The sequence below is a fragment of the Pyrgilauda ruficollis genome, unplaced genomic scaffold, assembly GCF_017590135.1.
Source record: "Pyrgilauda ruficollis isolate IOZ18807 unplaced genomic scaffold, ASM1759013v1 scaffold54, whole genome shotgun sequence".
Classification (NCBI taxonomy): Eukaryota; Metazoa; Chordata; class Aves; order Passeriformes; family Passeridae; genus Pyrgilauda; species Pyrgilauda ruficollis.
In genome coordinates this window covers 6,012,074-6,027,644 of record NW_024527044.1, presented here as the reverse complement: position 1 = coordinate 6,027,644, position 15,571 = coordinate 6,012,074, and the positions used below count along the sequence as shown (strand labels likewise).

The following is a 15,571-nucleotide window of genomic DNA, read 5'->3' as shown; positions in this document are numbered from 1 at the left end:
TGATGGACTTTGCAATCTGTCTATTCCTAGAGAAACACTAGATATACTAGATAGAGAGTGGAACCTCCAGGCTGCTGTTTTCCAAAGGTTGTGCTTATGTCACAGTGTGTCCATCAGTTTCCTTTGAGAATTAAAGCCCTGGGAAACCAAAAACTGAGGTAGAAATAAAAGTCAAGGCATTAAGTTTCTTTAAGGATTATTAATATAATTTGGAATTTCTGTAATGGACTCAAAATATTTATCAAGCCATGTAATCTGAGGCTGCACTGAATTACCTCCCTGAGATAAATGCAGATGATACATAGGAAAAAAACACACTTTTGTTCAGGCTAATAAAAAAATTATACGCTCTAATAATTGAGAAAATTCTTATCATATGGAATATGAGAAAAGAATGTGGCTGATTATATCTCAAATTCCAGTGGGAAAACTGCCAAGAAAGTCTTAACAGCAATAAATGTATTGACCATTCCATTTGTGTAACAGGAATGGAACTCCAGCTGAGCATCTGGGTTTTCAGTTTGTGGTGGAAAGAAAATGAGAAAACTCCACCCATTTAGGACTGAGGAACAGAAAGAACACAGGTAAAATATCTGAAATGCTTTGTGAAGGTAAAATATCTCAGATGTTTTGACATCTTTAATTCAGGTCCCTGCTTTATTCAGTGAGCAGGGATGTCACCCAAGGTTTGTCTCTAAGATGAACCTGGAGGTTACCCACCATTTTAAAGACTTAAAAATAATTTTTAGATTGATAAATTTAGTTTAGCTTAATCCTAACCTATGACAACAATTATTTTTTCCTTCACTGGAAAAAAGCTAATTTCTTCTACCTCTAATTCTCTCCTTTCAACCACGAAGCCAAAAATACCAGGAGCATCTAGATATCTGGAGACGGCCTCCCACATAAAAAAAATAACTTGGCAGAGTGGAGTTTCAGAGGCTTTTGTGACATTTATTCTAAGTCAGGGTCCCTGTGTGGCCAACAAGAACAGAACAATTCTTTGAGAAGTTAATTTACTAAGATGGGAGTCTAAGACAGGAAAAGAGAAAAGTGTCTGTGTCTATTGAATATTGAGAAAATCTGCACACCAATATTGTGTTAGATATGTATCATTTGGAAATCTAAAGATAGAGGAATCTCAATTCTTTATATAGTTTATTAATGTTTTTTTGTTCTTGCTGTGATAGGCTCTGGGAACCTACTCTGGGAACTCTAGAAGGTGCTCTAGAAATAAGGAGCAGATGCTTTTTCTCCTACATATTGGATGGCTGGGTACAAAATAAAAGAAGGGTACAAATAAATAGGAATAGTAAATGGAGGAAATTTAAAAAAAAATAGGTTTGATCTGTATATATGACAATACCCACAAACTAGATCTAGTTTACTGCATTGAAATATTTTTGTAGGCAACAAAACAAAGAAAATACAGAAGAAACTGCAAATGTTTATTGATCACTTTCCCATAACAAAACTAAAGATGTTGAAGATTAACAGGTTAAATTCATCACCAGGCACTGAAGGAGTCATGGTCAAAATCTGAAAACTGGGTGAAAGATGAATGTCAGGAGACAAAGAGGGGCTCTACATATCTGAAAAATGGAAACAGTAGCTTATGACTAATGAGATGGAGCTGGCATGAAAATTTAAAGACAAGGAATTGTATTCTTATTAGCAATGCCAGGCATAAAGAGTCCCTATAAATGCCTAAGACTTAATGGGATTTGCTAGAGAAGTAAGGTTTGATAATCAGCCAATTTGCAGGTGATACAAACCTGAAAGGAGGGGCTCCTACAGCAGGTGGTTGAGCTGCTGTTCATAGGGACCTCAACAGGCTGGAGGAATGATCTTTAGAGGTCCCTTCCAACCTGAGATGTTCTGTGATTCTATGAAAATAAACTATGGGAACAACTTATGAGGTGTCATGACAGAATATTCGCAGAAATGTTGTTGGGGATAGGTTGTTGTTCTGAATAATTTTCTCGGGTTTATAGGCAGCTCTTACACTTGAGTGGGGAGCTGATTCACAGGGTCTCAGTGTACGTTAGGCAGAGAGATGACTGACAAACATAACAGGATATATTCTTTACCTTATGATCCATTGCTCACTGATCTCATGCGTAGAGCTTTTCATTAGTAATGGTTGTAATGATTATGCTAATAACACTTGTTTTCTCATACAGCAATTAGAGGTTCCCACTGTAATGCGTTGAACTGTTGTATCTGTCAACAAATAAAACAAAGTCTCACTTTGTTCCTCTCCAGTGTAAGCAACATAAAAATCACACAACCTTAGAACAGTTTTGGTTGCACAGGATCTCTGAAGCTCATCTGGTCCAACACCATGTTCAGCCTCAAGTCTGTATTGTAAAAGAGTCAATCTTTGCCTCATCCCTTTCCAACACTGTAGCCCTCTGCTGGGCTTACTCTGCTGAAGCCTTTCTTGTACTGGGGACTCTAAAACTGGGCACAGCAGACCCAACAACATTTCAGGATTGCTCAAAAGTGGGCTTAATCACTATTTTCAGTTCGTGCACCATGCAGTGGCCAATCCAGTGCAGTTCATTGTTCATGGTGACTCTTGCACAACTTCTCATAGAACCATTTACATTGGGATAGACCTCTCATCCCTGCCCATGGTGGGAGGCTTGGAAGTAAATGATCTCTAATGTCTCTTCCAACCCAAACCACTCTATGATCAAGTCCAGCCCCTAATGTATTTTTGTTGAGTTGCTCCCTTGACAATTGGTGTCTCTCAATTGCTTGCTTTCAGACCTTTTCTGTCAAATCACAGCTCCAGCTTTCTGAGATTCATCTGAATGATAGCCTTTTTATCCAGCATGTGGACTGCTCCCTGCAGTTTGGTGTCAGCCCCAAACTTGCTGACGGTGTGTTTCTCTCCACATAATTACAAACCATCAACCACCCCACAGTCATTTCATCTGGCAGAGCCAGGGTGCTGCTTTCCCAGGTGTGGAAAAGCTAAGGCCTGTTCTGAAGGCACAACATGAGCTCTCAGGGAGGAGCTGAGTAACTAGGAAGAGGGGAGATCTGAATTTAAATAGAAAAACAGCAACATTTGATATAAAAGCAGAAAATGACAGCTGCTCTGGTCAGCAATTACTGGAGATTGAACATGGACACAAGCAGTCAGTGCACACACAAAAGCCCTTCTGATCTGGCAGTGTTCCCATCCATCCCATCTCACCCCATGTACCCAGAAATGCAAGAACAAATACGTGTTTTAATGTTAGTGCACATGGTAATCTTTCAATCCTTATCCAATATTGATTAAAAATATAAATTACAGAATTGTCTTCTTTTTTGGCTTTTACACTATAGGACCAATATAAAGAAGCCACAGAATGAACAGGAACTTGGCCCAAGGTTTTTTAAACTCCCATGGAAAAAAATCAATGGGCAAGATTCCATCTTGGTTACAACAATGTCAGTCTGGAGGCATTGTTTAATAATAGTAATAATAATAATAATAATAATAATAATAATAGTAATAAACAACTCAGTAGCTAACTAGCTGAGTTTATTTGCATTGCTGGAGATTAGGATCAAATGTTACTACAACTGGATGTGTCAATCATTAGCAGAGAGCGTTGTACCTGGCCTCCCCACTGACTGCAAATTTCAAATTTAAGATGTAATACATCCAAAAATAATTTCAGAGTATTCCACCTATTCCAGTACAAGAAGTAAGAGGAAATTAAAACTAAAGACAAGCAAACAACCTCCTTTTTGGATGAATTTAAGCTTGAAAAATATGCTGTTCTATCTGGTCACTAAGTGAATTTTGTAATACCTGTGACGTTGAATCACCTGTCCTATCAGGAAACAGGAGAGCTATAAATCATCCTCCAGTAAAGAATTCCAGCCAATTACACAACTACCTGATGAAGGACAGAAGAAACTTCTGATCCTGGTGGAAACAAAAGGTAAGATTCGCCTTGATTCATTGGCTTAAATTATTGTGATTTTTTTTCATGCATTGAAATACAACCTATCATCAGAAGACTTCTTGAAAAATTTAGGACAGTCACAGAAGAAGATTTTTTTCAGTGAAAAATAAGGATTAAATATGGAATAGTGTAACACAAGCTAAAACAAAAAGGTAGAGAAAATGGATGAACAATCAAAAATACCAGAAAATCCACCTGTATCAAGAAAGCAGCATCTTAGTAAATTATTTGTACGTAGAGAAAGGGACAGAGAGATAGTCAAACATATTGAATAGTATATACATTCAGCTTAGTAAGTTCTATTGGTTCATGTTTCTATCACCACCTATTTTCAGAGTGGGAAAATTATCACCTTGCTTAATTGACTCCTCTTCTGCAAAGTGGCTGCTAAGTAACCTTTGTGCAGTAACGCTGTACAAGTGCAATGACAGAAACTTTATTCTATTTCAGGTTTTTTTCAAGGATAACAAAAAAATAATTGGGATTTTTTTTTTTTGTAATGGTTATCCAATTAAATGAATAATTCAGGATACACCTTTTTATTTTTTATTTTAGAAGGAGACACGGGAAAAATATATTCTTATGAGTTTGCCAAACTCATACAAACTAGGGATGCTAAAGCACCATCTTTCAGTGGCAGATCCCGGTATACAGATGGATTTGCAGGAAAGTCAGTAAGACTTGGCACATGTCCTGATTTATGTTTGATTGAGGGGGAGCAGGGAGGGGGAGAGAGAGACTGATTTTAGGACCGGTGCCTAGAAATTAATGCAGAGCAATTAAATTTACATCTCATAAACTGTAAGCATTTGGTTGAAATCAGTGGGATTGCCAAAAGTATGTTAATATCTTGGAGTGGGAAACCCACTGGGTCTTAAAAAGCATTCCAATGGCATTTTGAAACTTGTATCATGTATTAAGTTACCAATTATATTTAATTGTAAGTTAATTCATAGAAAATATTACCGTGAATGAATACTTTGTCCGTGTCTCTAAGTCAGCTTCTTCAGCTTCGTTTGCAAACTAGAAAGCTTCATCATTTCAGTGAAGAATTTTTTCCTTTAATATATGCTTTATGTGCAAAAAGTGTTGCTTTCTACTTGCATCTCATCATATTTTGCACTCAAAAGACATACTTTTGCTTGTAACTTGAGTACAGATAAAAATAGCCCAAATTCTATTTACTTTCTAATTGGTAAATAAGTGAAAAGCATATTTTCTATGATATTGGGAGTATAACCTTTTGTTGCTAAACACCTAAGTCAGACAAAATGCAAAGTTTTGTAACAGCTCTGAGAAATACGAGTTAGAGAAGTTAATAAGAAAAACATTCTGTGATTCTAAAGCACTTCAAGGAGGCAGAGGTGATGTCAAAATTAAAAGTAAGGGACATAAAGCAATACTAAGAACAGGAGATCAATGACTTATTCTGTTAAATATCCATATGTTTTCCCCTGGATCAACTAGATCTTCCCTCCAATACAAGTGCTTGGAATAAGCCACCCTATTTTGAAGGGTGTGAGAGTTTAATTGGACAGATGTGACCAGTCTTTCCAGTTTTTTGGCCTCTGAGCTCCAGCTGCCCATAGTCACAGTCCATGGGCTTTGTTGTTTAGCAGAGCTGGAGCAGCATCCCTGCCTAAGGCTGGGCATTGTGGGTCACCCCCAGAGCAAGGTGAGAGGCTGGTGAAGAACTGGGGCCTTGCTGTAACACCTGGAAAATAATAGTTTTTCTTAACCACTTGTTCTCCTCAAGTACCAGCATTCTCCAGAGCACTCAGTGTTTTATATAAACTGGTTGCCTCAAGGCAAAGGGGTTTTGCTGAATATGAAAGGAACAGCAAACCCAACTGGCCTCTCCCCAAGAATAATTTAAAACTAAAATCAGCAGCCCCTCAAAACCAAACAAGGTAAGCTAATAATACACCTCTGTGGTAATGTGCCCATAAATTCCCTCGGAGTGGGAGGCTGGGAAAATTGCCAGAACAAGTAAATTCCACTCTAGTCACCTGCTTGCCTGCCAGAGGTAGGTGAGCAGAAACAAGCTAAATGTAACTCGTGTGACTGATTGCAGATACCTGAACTTTGTAGTGACCTGCTTGGTCGCTGGAGTGGTATTTTGAGCCTCCCAGGCAAGTCCAGGGAGTCCAGGGTCTGGTGGATGCTTCTTCAATTAGAATCAGATATTTGTAGAGTAACCTGAGTTGATCCACAAGGACCATCAGAGTCCTAGTCCTGGCCCTGCATAGGAAATATCAAGAATCACACTGTTAGAGAGGGCTCTAATTTCTGTTGGCATTTCTTATTACTTGTAATATAATCAAGACTTGCCTCAAAACAAATAAAACAAAACAAAAAAAAATCTTCCTGAAACAGGTCTTTCCCAGTTCTGCCCCAGCTCACACGAAAGATTTCATAGTGCTGGTCATCAAGCTTTGAGCAGGTTTTGGATTTTGACTCCCACACCTGACTGTAGAGATGATGGACTCAGTGTCCAATTCCCCTTTCAACCAAAGCACTCCAGTCAGAGCAGGCAAAGAGGAGCAGGGGAGTTTTCAGATTCACATAGACACAGGAACAGGCTAAGAGCAGCATCCCATCCCATTCTGCAGTTTGAAAATGAGCAATAGGCTTCCTGCAGGAAGGGCAGAAAAAATTCCTGTGAATACCTGTGGAGATATTCCATCAGGGCTACAGCAGGAAGTATGAGATGTAAAAAGCAGTTGATTCATAGAAATTTGGAAATTAAAAAAGAGAATAAATTTTATTATTTTAGTTCTAAAAATGAATGGGAGGGAAGGAAGGAAGGAAGGAAGGAAGGAAGGAAGGAAGGAAGGAAGGAAGGAAGGAAGGAAGGAAGGAAGGAAGGAACTTGAAAAAAAGCCAGCAAACACAGGAGAAACTTGTATTTTGTATTCAGAGAAATGAAAGCTCTGTAAAAAGAAAATTAATTCCTCATTCTCACCTTTTCAGAGATGATTCTGGCAGTGGTGTTCCTGTGTCTCACAGCTGTGCTGCCCCCATCCACTGGACAGGTAGAATACCTATCTCTTATTTGTAAAATTTGGGTGGGCCCTGAGGCACTCGTAGACCAACTGAATATGGCTTTTCCCATGCACACCAAACATATGCAGAAAGAGTCTGGAGATATTTAGGATCTGGAAAGCATTTATTCTTGAAGTAATAGATATAGGATCTGGAAAGTGTTTATTCTTGAAGTCTGCTTCATTTCAAAGCTGTTGTCTGGTTCCACATTTGCACAAAAAAAATCTAAAGATTCAGCATTACTTGTAAGTTGGGTCAGAGATAACTGTATTTTCCAGAAGTTTCCATACACAAATCCAATAATCTGGACCTCCTAAAGATCAAGCACTTTTCACATTAATTCCACATAGGTTTACAGATATAATTTACTTACTTCTCTTCCTTTCTTGTCGTACAGGTCCTGAGGTATTACCTTTCTCTTTGCTCACAGTCCCATCCACTCAGCCCATATCCCTCATTTCCCTCAAAGAGCTAAATTAACACCCTGAATGCACACGCAGAGTGGTTCCTCCCAATCCAAACTTAGTCTGAAGTTTGTTACTTCTGCATCAGAAACATTGGATGTGACCTATGGCTTGACTACATTTCCCCCTAATTCTTCAATTTCTCCTCTCAATGCTGCAGTCTAGACTAGTTGAGAATGGATGTAAAGAGGAGGCTGAGTTCCTCACATGGCTATTTTTTAATTAGAGAACATGTGAAAAGGATGAGAAATTTTATCAGTTGTGACAGAATTGGAAGAAAATCTATGGCATGAAAGGTATAAACATTTTCTGTTCAGTGGGATGTCCTGATGAAGTACCACGAGAGCCCTGAGATTAAACAACAGATTTCTTCAATAGAAAGACATTGATAAGGATGTTTAAAACTAGACAGAATAGAAACACATCATAAACACAATTCGTACATTCTGATGATTTTTAGATCCTCTTTCCACATGACCTCATTAAGAAATTATAATATTGGCAAATGAGTCTGGTTCTGTTGCCTAAATGTATGAGTCTACAGGCACAGAGGCATTCCAGGATATCTCAGTCCTCCACAAAGGGTTGGGAGATACAATACAGGAATCTGTGTTATTACTGCTGAGCTCTACACTGTGGGACCACTGAAATGTTGCTCCACATAGAAGCACCCCTGGAGACACTTAGGAGACAAAGAGGACCAAAGTCCTTCCTCCCCCACTGGGATTATCTCCTTGGTTGATATAAAATTTTGGTATTTTAATATTTCCTACACAGGATGCAGGGTTTAGTAACATTCAAATAAAACAGAAATACAGCTTTTTTTTTTTTTTTTAATTTAGGAAACTGCAGCTCTCAGTGCTCTGTCAAGCAGCAGAGCAGAGCAGCAAAAGTTGATTGTTGACAGACATAATGCCCTCAGGAGAGGAGTAAAACCAACTGCCAGCAACATGATGAAGATGGTAAGTTGTGTGCTGTAATTCTATTTTAATGAGTGGTGGACTCTATGAGAGATACAGGACTGTATGCAGGGTTACATTATTTTACTTAGCCACAAATTCCTTCTCCAGACCTCTCCTAAGGATTGAGCACAGCCAGCATCAAGAGAAACATAAGGCTGGGCAGGTGGAAGAAAAAAAACCTGGAAAGTTTGGTGGTGTATCAACAGTAACGTCTCTTTTGAAGTAAATTAAAAGGGGAAGAAAGATCCATAGCATAATTAATTTCTTTCTGATGCATTCTTCATCAGGCTTGTCAGTTTTTCTTCCCTTGGTGCACAGTAACTTTGCTCCTACCTCCCTCTCCCCTCAAAAAATGGGATGAAAAGGATTTTGCGTTTGACGTTTTTCTTATTTAAATGTAATTTCTAAATATTGTTCCTTTATGAGGGGTTATTCATGGGTATGTGACAGATATTTTCTTCTTTTGTTAAGGAATGGTGTCCTGCAGCTGCAGAGAATGCTCAAAATTGGGCCAATCAATGTACTTTAAGGCACAGTCCTCCTAATCTGAGGAGAACCAGTAAGTGCAGCATGAGTGGAACTGAACAACATCACACATTATTGATATGGCCAGTTTGGGGTTTTGCTTGTTGAGGAAAAATTAGATGAAATTTTAATTCCATATTGATTGTTTTTTTTGTGTTACAAAGGGAAATTTCTAGGTAGGAATCTGCCCAGTGAGTGAGAAAAATTCAATCCCATTCCCATCCCAGTTTTACATAGGTATATCCCATTTCTACAGCAGATGAAAAAATTAAATCATACTGATAAAGCATATTCTCCTAAAATATCCATCAGAAAAAAGAAAATCTAGAGATCTAGAGCCAGCTAAGTGCAGAAACCAGTTTACCTGTGCTGGTTTGAAATGTGTGGGAAGAAAGGGGCAAAAGGCAAAGGTGTAAAACTGGCTGGTGGTGTTAAGCATAGTTTCTCAGACGAGACTTAGAGTTTTTAAATCCCCTGGCAAATTGCAACCTAAAACTGTCTTTGAGGTTCAGATTAACACTTCAGTCAGTGGCTGGATATTGAATTTACAGCTGTACCATGTTAACAGCCCAGTGTGTTGTTGATTGACTTCTACCCACAGCATATCTTATTTACAGCTGTACCATGTTAACAGTTAATGTTGTTGATTGACTTCTACCCACAGCATATCTAAGATGTGGACAGTCCTGTCAATATTTTTTCTTAAAATCCAAATCCTCTGTTTTTTGCGAGGGTGAATCCCATTTGAGGTCCAATGCAGTGGGGTTAGACCTGAATAAAAGCAGTAGATAAGGGCAGTATAGGCATTTTCTTGTGTGCCATGCGTAAAATTTGGATTACTGGGATTTTCCCAAGATTACTGGGCTGTGACCTGGGTAATGATTGTGTTGGCAACTTCCAAATAGCAACATTACAGACATGAACCTGTGATGCACCTGTGCAGGTGTTCCTGCAGTCATGTAGAATGTCTGTAACAACCAACCACCAGCCAAACAGGCCATGCTGCAAACTGGCCAAGTGACACCTTCAGTATTTACAAAGGGTCATGTCACTCAACTGGAAAAAAAAAAACTACATCCTGCTGCCCCATTTAGAATGAGAATTTCTGTGGAAATCATCCCACCTTTTGCTGGTTTGTTTTGTTGGTTTTTTTTTTTTTTTTTTTCTCATGTGATTATTCTCTATGCATTTCTCAGCACCATTCTTTTTTCAGATGTACTATGTGGTGAAAATCTTTTCATGTCCTCTGCCCCGTCCTCATGGTCAGATGTTCTTCAGGCCTGGTACAATGAGGAGAAAAATTTTGAATATGGAATTGGGGCAAAACCAAAAGGTGCTATGTTTGGCCATTACACTCAGGTAGATGTATTTTTAATGTATATATATTTATATTTCAGGCTGAACAAATAGATGTTAGATAAGCAAGTTTTACCCTCTCATCTTTAAAGGAATCAAATACAATGGAGACATGAGAGTTATTCTGACAAAACAAGATGAAAACTTTCAAAGGAACAGAATTAGAATGAAAATAATAGGTAAAGTAACAAAATTAAAATGAAAATAATAGTCTAAGCGTATGCAGGAGTAAAGAGTAAAGATGCTGGTATTTTAAGACTTCAGGAAGAAACCACTTACATGTTTAACACCTGAGAATTGCCTAGATGCTGGAAAACAGGGTTATTAAAGTGTCAGCAAGGAAATATAAATAGGTTTGTTGCAGTCAACAGAGTTCTTTTGACTCAGAGGAGCTGGACAATGGTTTATCCTAAACTTCCACCGTACCTGCATAAAACACAGGATACAGAATTTTACATCATCATTCCTACATTAACAGTCTCAATTGAATGCAGGCATAAAAGCAAAATTAAAAATTTTATAAACATGTGTCTTGAATTATAATTGTTATATTCCCAATATTCTTTGGTTGAATAAGGGTGAAAGCAGATTTTCAGTAACATGGGGCTCATATTTTTACTATAAAGGGTAAATAAAGTGACTTAACATCATTGCACATTTCTGTGATGCATATTGTATTTAAATGACTTTTAAATGCGTATTTTTCATACTCTCATGATATTTATTCTTATACCTACAGATGGTTTGGCACAATTCTTATAAAGTTGGATGTGGTTTCTCTTTCTGCAGCAACACTACGTACAGTTACTTTTATGTCTGCCAGTACTGCCCCGCGTACGTATTGATTCTGATTTTGGTACATGTTACATTATCAAAATTAGTCAGGAGCTAGAGATATTTGTATCAGGGCACATCACCAATACCTGAGAAACAGGTTGGAAGACTGTATTAGGAATAGAAAGGACAGAAACACACTCATGAGAAGAGTTGTCAAACAAGGAAAGGTATAAAATATATAAAAGGGACACCAATTTTCAGATTAAATGTCACTTGCCTAAATATCCTAATTTTCATAATAGTTAATTAGAAATAAATATTTTGCACATTCTACTTGAAATGTCAGTTCAGAAAGGCATACCAGTATGTACAGTACAGTGAAGACTATAATTAATACCAAAATACTTTAACGGGAATGTTAAGGTAAAGTGATGATTTCATATAGTGCCTAAAATTAATTTCTACATTCACAATACCTTGTTGTGGGTTGAACTTGACTGACCCTCAGTAGCTCACTCATCCTCTCTGACTCTTCTCAACAGGATGGAGTAATTAAAAAATATGGCAAAAAGTTCATGAGTGAGGATGAGGTCAGGGGATTTCATTACCAATTACTGTCATGGAAAAAAGAGACTTGGGAAAATTAACTTCATTTGTGACTAATCAAATTAGACTAGGAAAATAAGAAGTAAAACCAAACCTAAAGTGCCTTCTACCAGCCATCACCTTCTTCCCAAGCTGGACTCCTGATTTTCTCTGCCACCTCTCCCTCAGCAGGACAATGGGATGGACTGGGGGCTCTGGTCAGTTCATCATGTGCCATTTCTGCCACTCCTTCCTCCCCTTGCTCTTCCCCCTCTCCATTGTGGGTCCTTCTCACTGGAGAGAGACCTCCATGAACTTCAGCACGGGTCCTTCCCACAGGCTGCAGTTCCTCCTAAACTGCTCCAGCATGGATTCCTTCCATGCTTTCATTCCCTCAGGGCTGGGCTGCTGCAATGTGTGTCCCCCACAGGGTCACAAGTCCAGTCAGGAGCCTGATCCAGTGAGGGCTTCCCATGGGATCACAGCCTCCTTCAGGCATCCTCCTGCTCCAGTGGGGGGTCCTCCACAGGTTGCAGGTGGATCTTTGCATCCCCATGGACATCCATGGGCTGCAGGGGCGCAGCTGCCTCTCCATGGGCTGCGCCAGGGAACCTCAGTTCAGGTGCCTGGGGCACCTCCTGCCTCTCCTTCTGCACTGGCCTGGGTGTCTGCAGAGTGATTTCTCTCACATATTCTCACTCCTTTCTTCTGGTTGCCGTTGCATGCAGAATTTATCCTCCATTGAATGTGTTACCACAGAGGCACAATCACCATCACATGGGTCCAACTTGGAGCTGGCCAGCACTGGCCCTGTCTGGAACAGAGAGAGTCTCTGGTGTCTTCTCAAAAAAGCCACCCCTGCAAATTCCTCCCCCTCTCTGCCCACTGCCAAAGCATTTCCAAATAAACCCAGCACACATGCAAAAAATTGACATAACCAAGGACCAAGCATAAATGTAACCTTAAGTTACATAGGTAACCTAATGTAAATCTAAACATCTTTATAATTTAGTTTTCCTCTCAGATAAGGTGTAGTGACTTCATGGCTGATGTTGGTAACATTGATGTTTCAGGGGAAACCTAATAAGATCAATGAAGACACCCTACAAGGAAGGAGAGCCCTGTGGGGATTGCCCCAGTGCTTGTGAGGATGGATTATGCAGTAAGTTCCAAGCATTTTAATTGTGACATGGGTAAAGTTGATGCTTAAAAAAACCCCTAAACAACAATTCATTTATGCAAACTGATTTAAAAAAAATATTTGCTGAAATACTAGGCCAAAAGCACTATCAAAGAATCACATTTCACCGTGCTGTCTGCTTTTCCTAGGTGAGATGACACTTTTCCATGCCCAGGAGAGATAAATCTCATCCTTGAACCTAAGAAATTCTAGGGAAGGAGGGGACTGCTTTGCTTTTTTTTTTTTTTTTTTTTTTTTTTCATCCTTTAAACAATGGTGGCAGTTCAAATGGAAGTAGCAACACACTTGATATGAGCAAGTGGCAAACCTGACTTTTTAGAATTCTGATAGGAAATAAAAACATATGGGCTGAGTCTCACAATGCAAGATTTAATTCATATCTTCTGTTATTGAATTAACCAAATTCTCATCACAGGCTGTAGCATAAAGAAAGCTTTAAAACACCTTTATGGATAAGTAAGAAATCTCCTTGAGAAAGCCACTTATTTTCTGTGTGTGCTCAAAGTAGTGGTTTGGATGGTGCTGGGGCATAAATGGCAACAGAGAAGAAAACATTAGAGAGGAAATATTGTTGTTGAAAAATTATTCTGAAAGGACATGATGCGGATTTTCACTTCCCACTCATGATTAATTTTGTGTTTCAAATAATTTTCAGCCAAGCCTTGAAAGTTTGAAGATGCTTTTTTCCAACATTGCTGGTAAAGTGTCCAGGATGTACCCAGAGCTTCATCAAGTCTGCTCCTGTGAATGCAAAACTGGGATAAAAGGACAGGCTCAATTTTTACCTTCTTGGACATCCATCTCCTTAATGAATTCTTCCACAAACATCCTGCCTCTCCAACATATGCAGAAGGACTGGCTTCAGTACACTGACTCACACAAGAAAGATCTGTAGGATGATGTAAATATTCTATTTATATAATGGTCTAGAGCATGGTAGAAATCTTAATTTAAAATTGTTGTTTGTTTGCCAGATATATTTAATTATTAGCTTTTCTCATCTTTCTTTTCCCAAAATATTATCAAATAAACATTTTTTAAAGGTCTGTGGTTCCATATGTTTGTTATGTTCTTGGCATAGATGGATAGTGCTTGGTCATGTAACTACTTTTAACTTGATTGAAAATTTAAACTATTGTACTGTTAACAGGACCAGAAGATAAACAGAATTGCTTGAAATATGTAATTCTTAAAAGAAATTAGGAGAGCAGACCAGTTTCCTGTAGATCTATTCTGGTTTAGAATCTGTTGCTGACATATGTTCTACTGTAAAATGCTCAGTTGTGAAAAAAACACAAAAATACCCCCAAAAAACCACACCAAATGTACTTAATTTAAAATAAAAATCCTGTTTATAGTGTAAGATTGCATTTAAATACAGGTAACCAAACTTGCCTTGTAAAGAAAAAAGACTTTCTGAGAAAAGGACTTAATTCAGAATAACAGATAGTCAAAAGGGGAAGGTCCCTGCATTTGGAAACTATTTTTCATAACAAGTAGACATGTGTTTCAATTTTTTATAATATGTTCTTTCGCTGTATCAGTCATTAAATTACTCATTCTTCACTGACCAGTTCATCATAATTTTCATTCTTTCTTATTACCATGAAATAAAATTCTCTAAACTTCACCAAAGTTGTGACTTTATTAGCATTAGGTGTTGAAGGGAGCCTAAATATTTAGCAGCATGAGGAGAATCAGGTTATGTGAGAAGATTTCCTAAGCAAGAACAGAAGTCAGGAAAGCAACCCTCCATCAGACTCCCCTTCAGAGAGAAATAACAATTTTCATAAATAACATGCAATCCCCACTCGGTGACCTCTGGGATACTGGTGGTTTTCTGTGCTGTTAACAATGGGGTTAAATATTATTTCAGTCTCACCTTAAAGAGGTTGCACATTCCAGTCCCATTTTAGTAAGGAAGTTGCTGTCATAATTAAGATTGCAAGTCCCAGAGCCCTTGGCACAGAATAATTTCATCACACATTTGACTCCTTCATTCCAGTGGCATTTCTTCTAGTGTGAAAGACAAGTTAAAAGTTCAATTTCACAACTCAAAGTGCTTATTATTTGGGTTGGGATTTTTCCTCATTCATCTCCACCACTTTTCCCCTCCATTGCACACTGCCCTCTCAGCTGGCGACGGCTCTAAAAGTAAATTAAGCAATGCCAGGGCAGAGGTGTGAGTGCTGGAACATGACTTATTACTCTCTGAAATAATTAGCATAAGTCCAAGTAAGAATGATTATGTTGCAATAATTAATCCAGTGTTGTTATCAATAAGGAAGTGGGCAGAACCATTACCCTCACTCACAAAAGACTCCTTTACCAAGAATAATGGGTCAAGAAATCATAACATCATTAAGGCTGGAAAACCCCTCTAAGAGCATCCAGTCCAAACATTTACCTGTCACTAAACCATCACTAAACCATGTCCCTAAGAACCAGAACTGCATATTTCTTGAGCACTTCCAGGGGTTACTCCAGCACTTCCCTGAGTAGCCTGTTCCAATGCTTGACAACACCTTCTGTGAAGAAATTTTTTGCCAATGTCCAATCTAAACCTCCTTGGCACAGCTTGAAGCATTTCTTGTCCTATTGTTTGTTACCTGGGAGCAGAGAGCGACTTCCTCGTGGCTACAACCTCTTTATAGGGAATTGTGGAGAACCAGAAAATCGTCCCTG

General features: G+C 38.6%; 1 protein-coding gene across 1 annotated transcript; it reads left to right on the top strand.

Moving 5' to 3' along the window:
- The first annotated feature begins 3,907 nt into the window (after positions 1–3,907).
- On the top strand, positions 3,908–13,735 carry LOC121360798 (cysteine-rich venom protein kaouthin-2-like). Its single transcript, XM_041480880.1, has 8 exons — positions 3,908–3,947; positions 6,945–7,006; positions 8,323–8,442; positions 8,914–9,001; positions 10,181–10,326; positions 11,063–11,157; positions 12,759–12,847; positions 13,542–13,735. The coding sequence occupies exons 2-8, from the start codon at positions 6,947–6,949 to the stop codon at positions 13,550–13,552; spliced, it is 609 nt and encodes a 202-aa protein (XP_041336814.1). The 5' UTR covers positions 3,908–3,947; positions 6,945–6,946; the 3' UTR covers positions 13,553–13,735.
- The last annotated feature ends 1,836 nt before the right edge of the window (positions 13,736–15,571 follow it).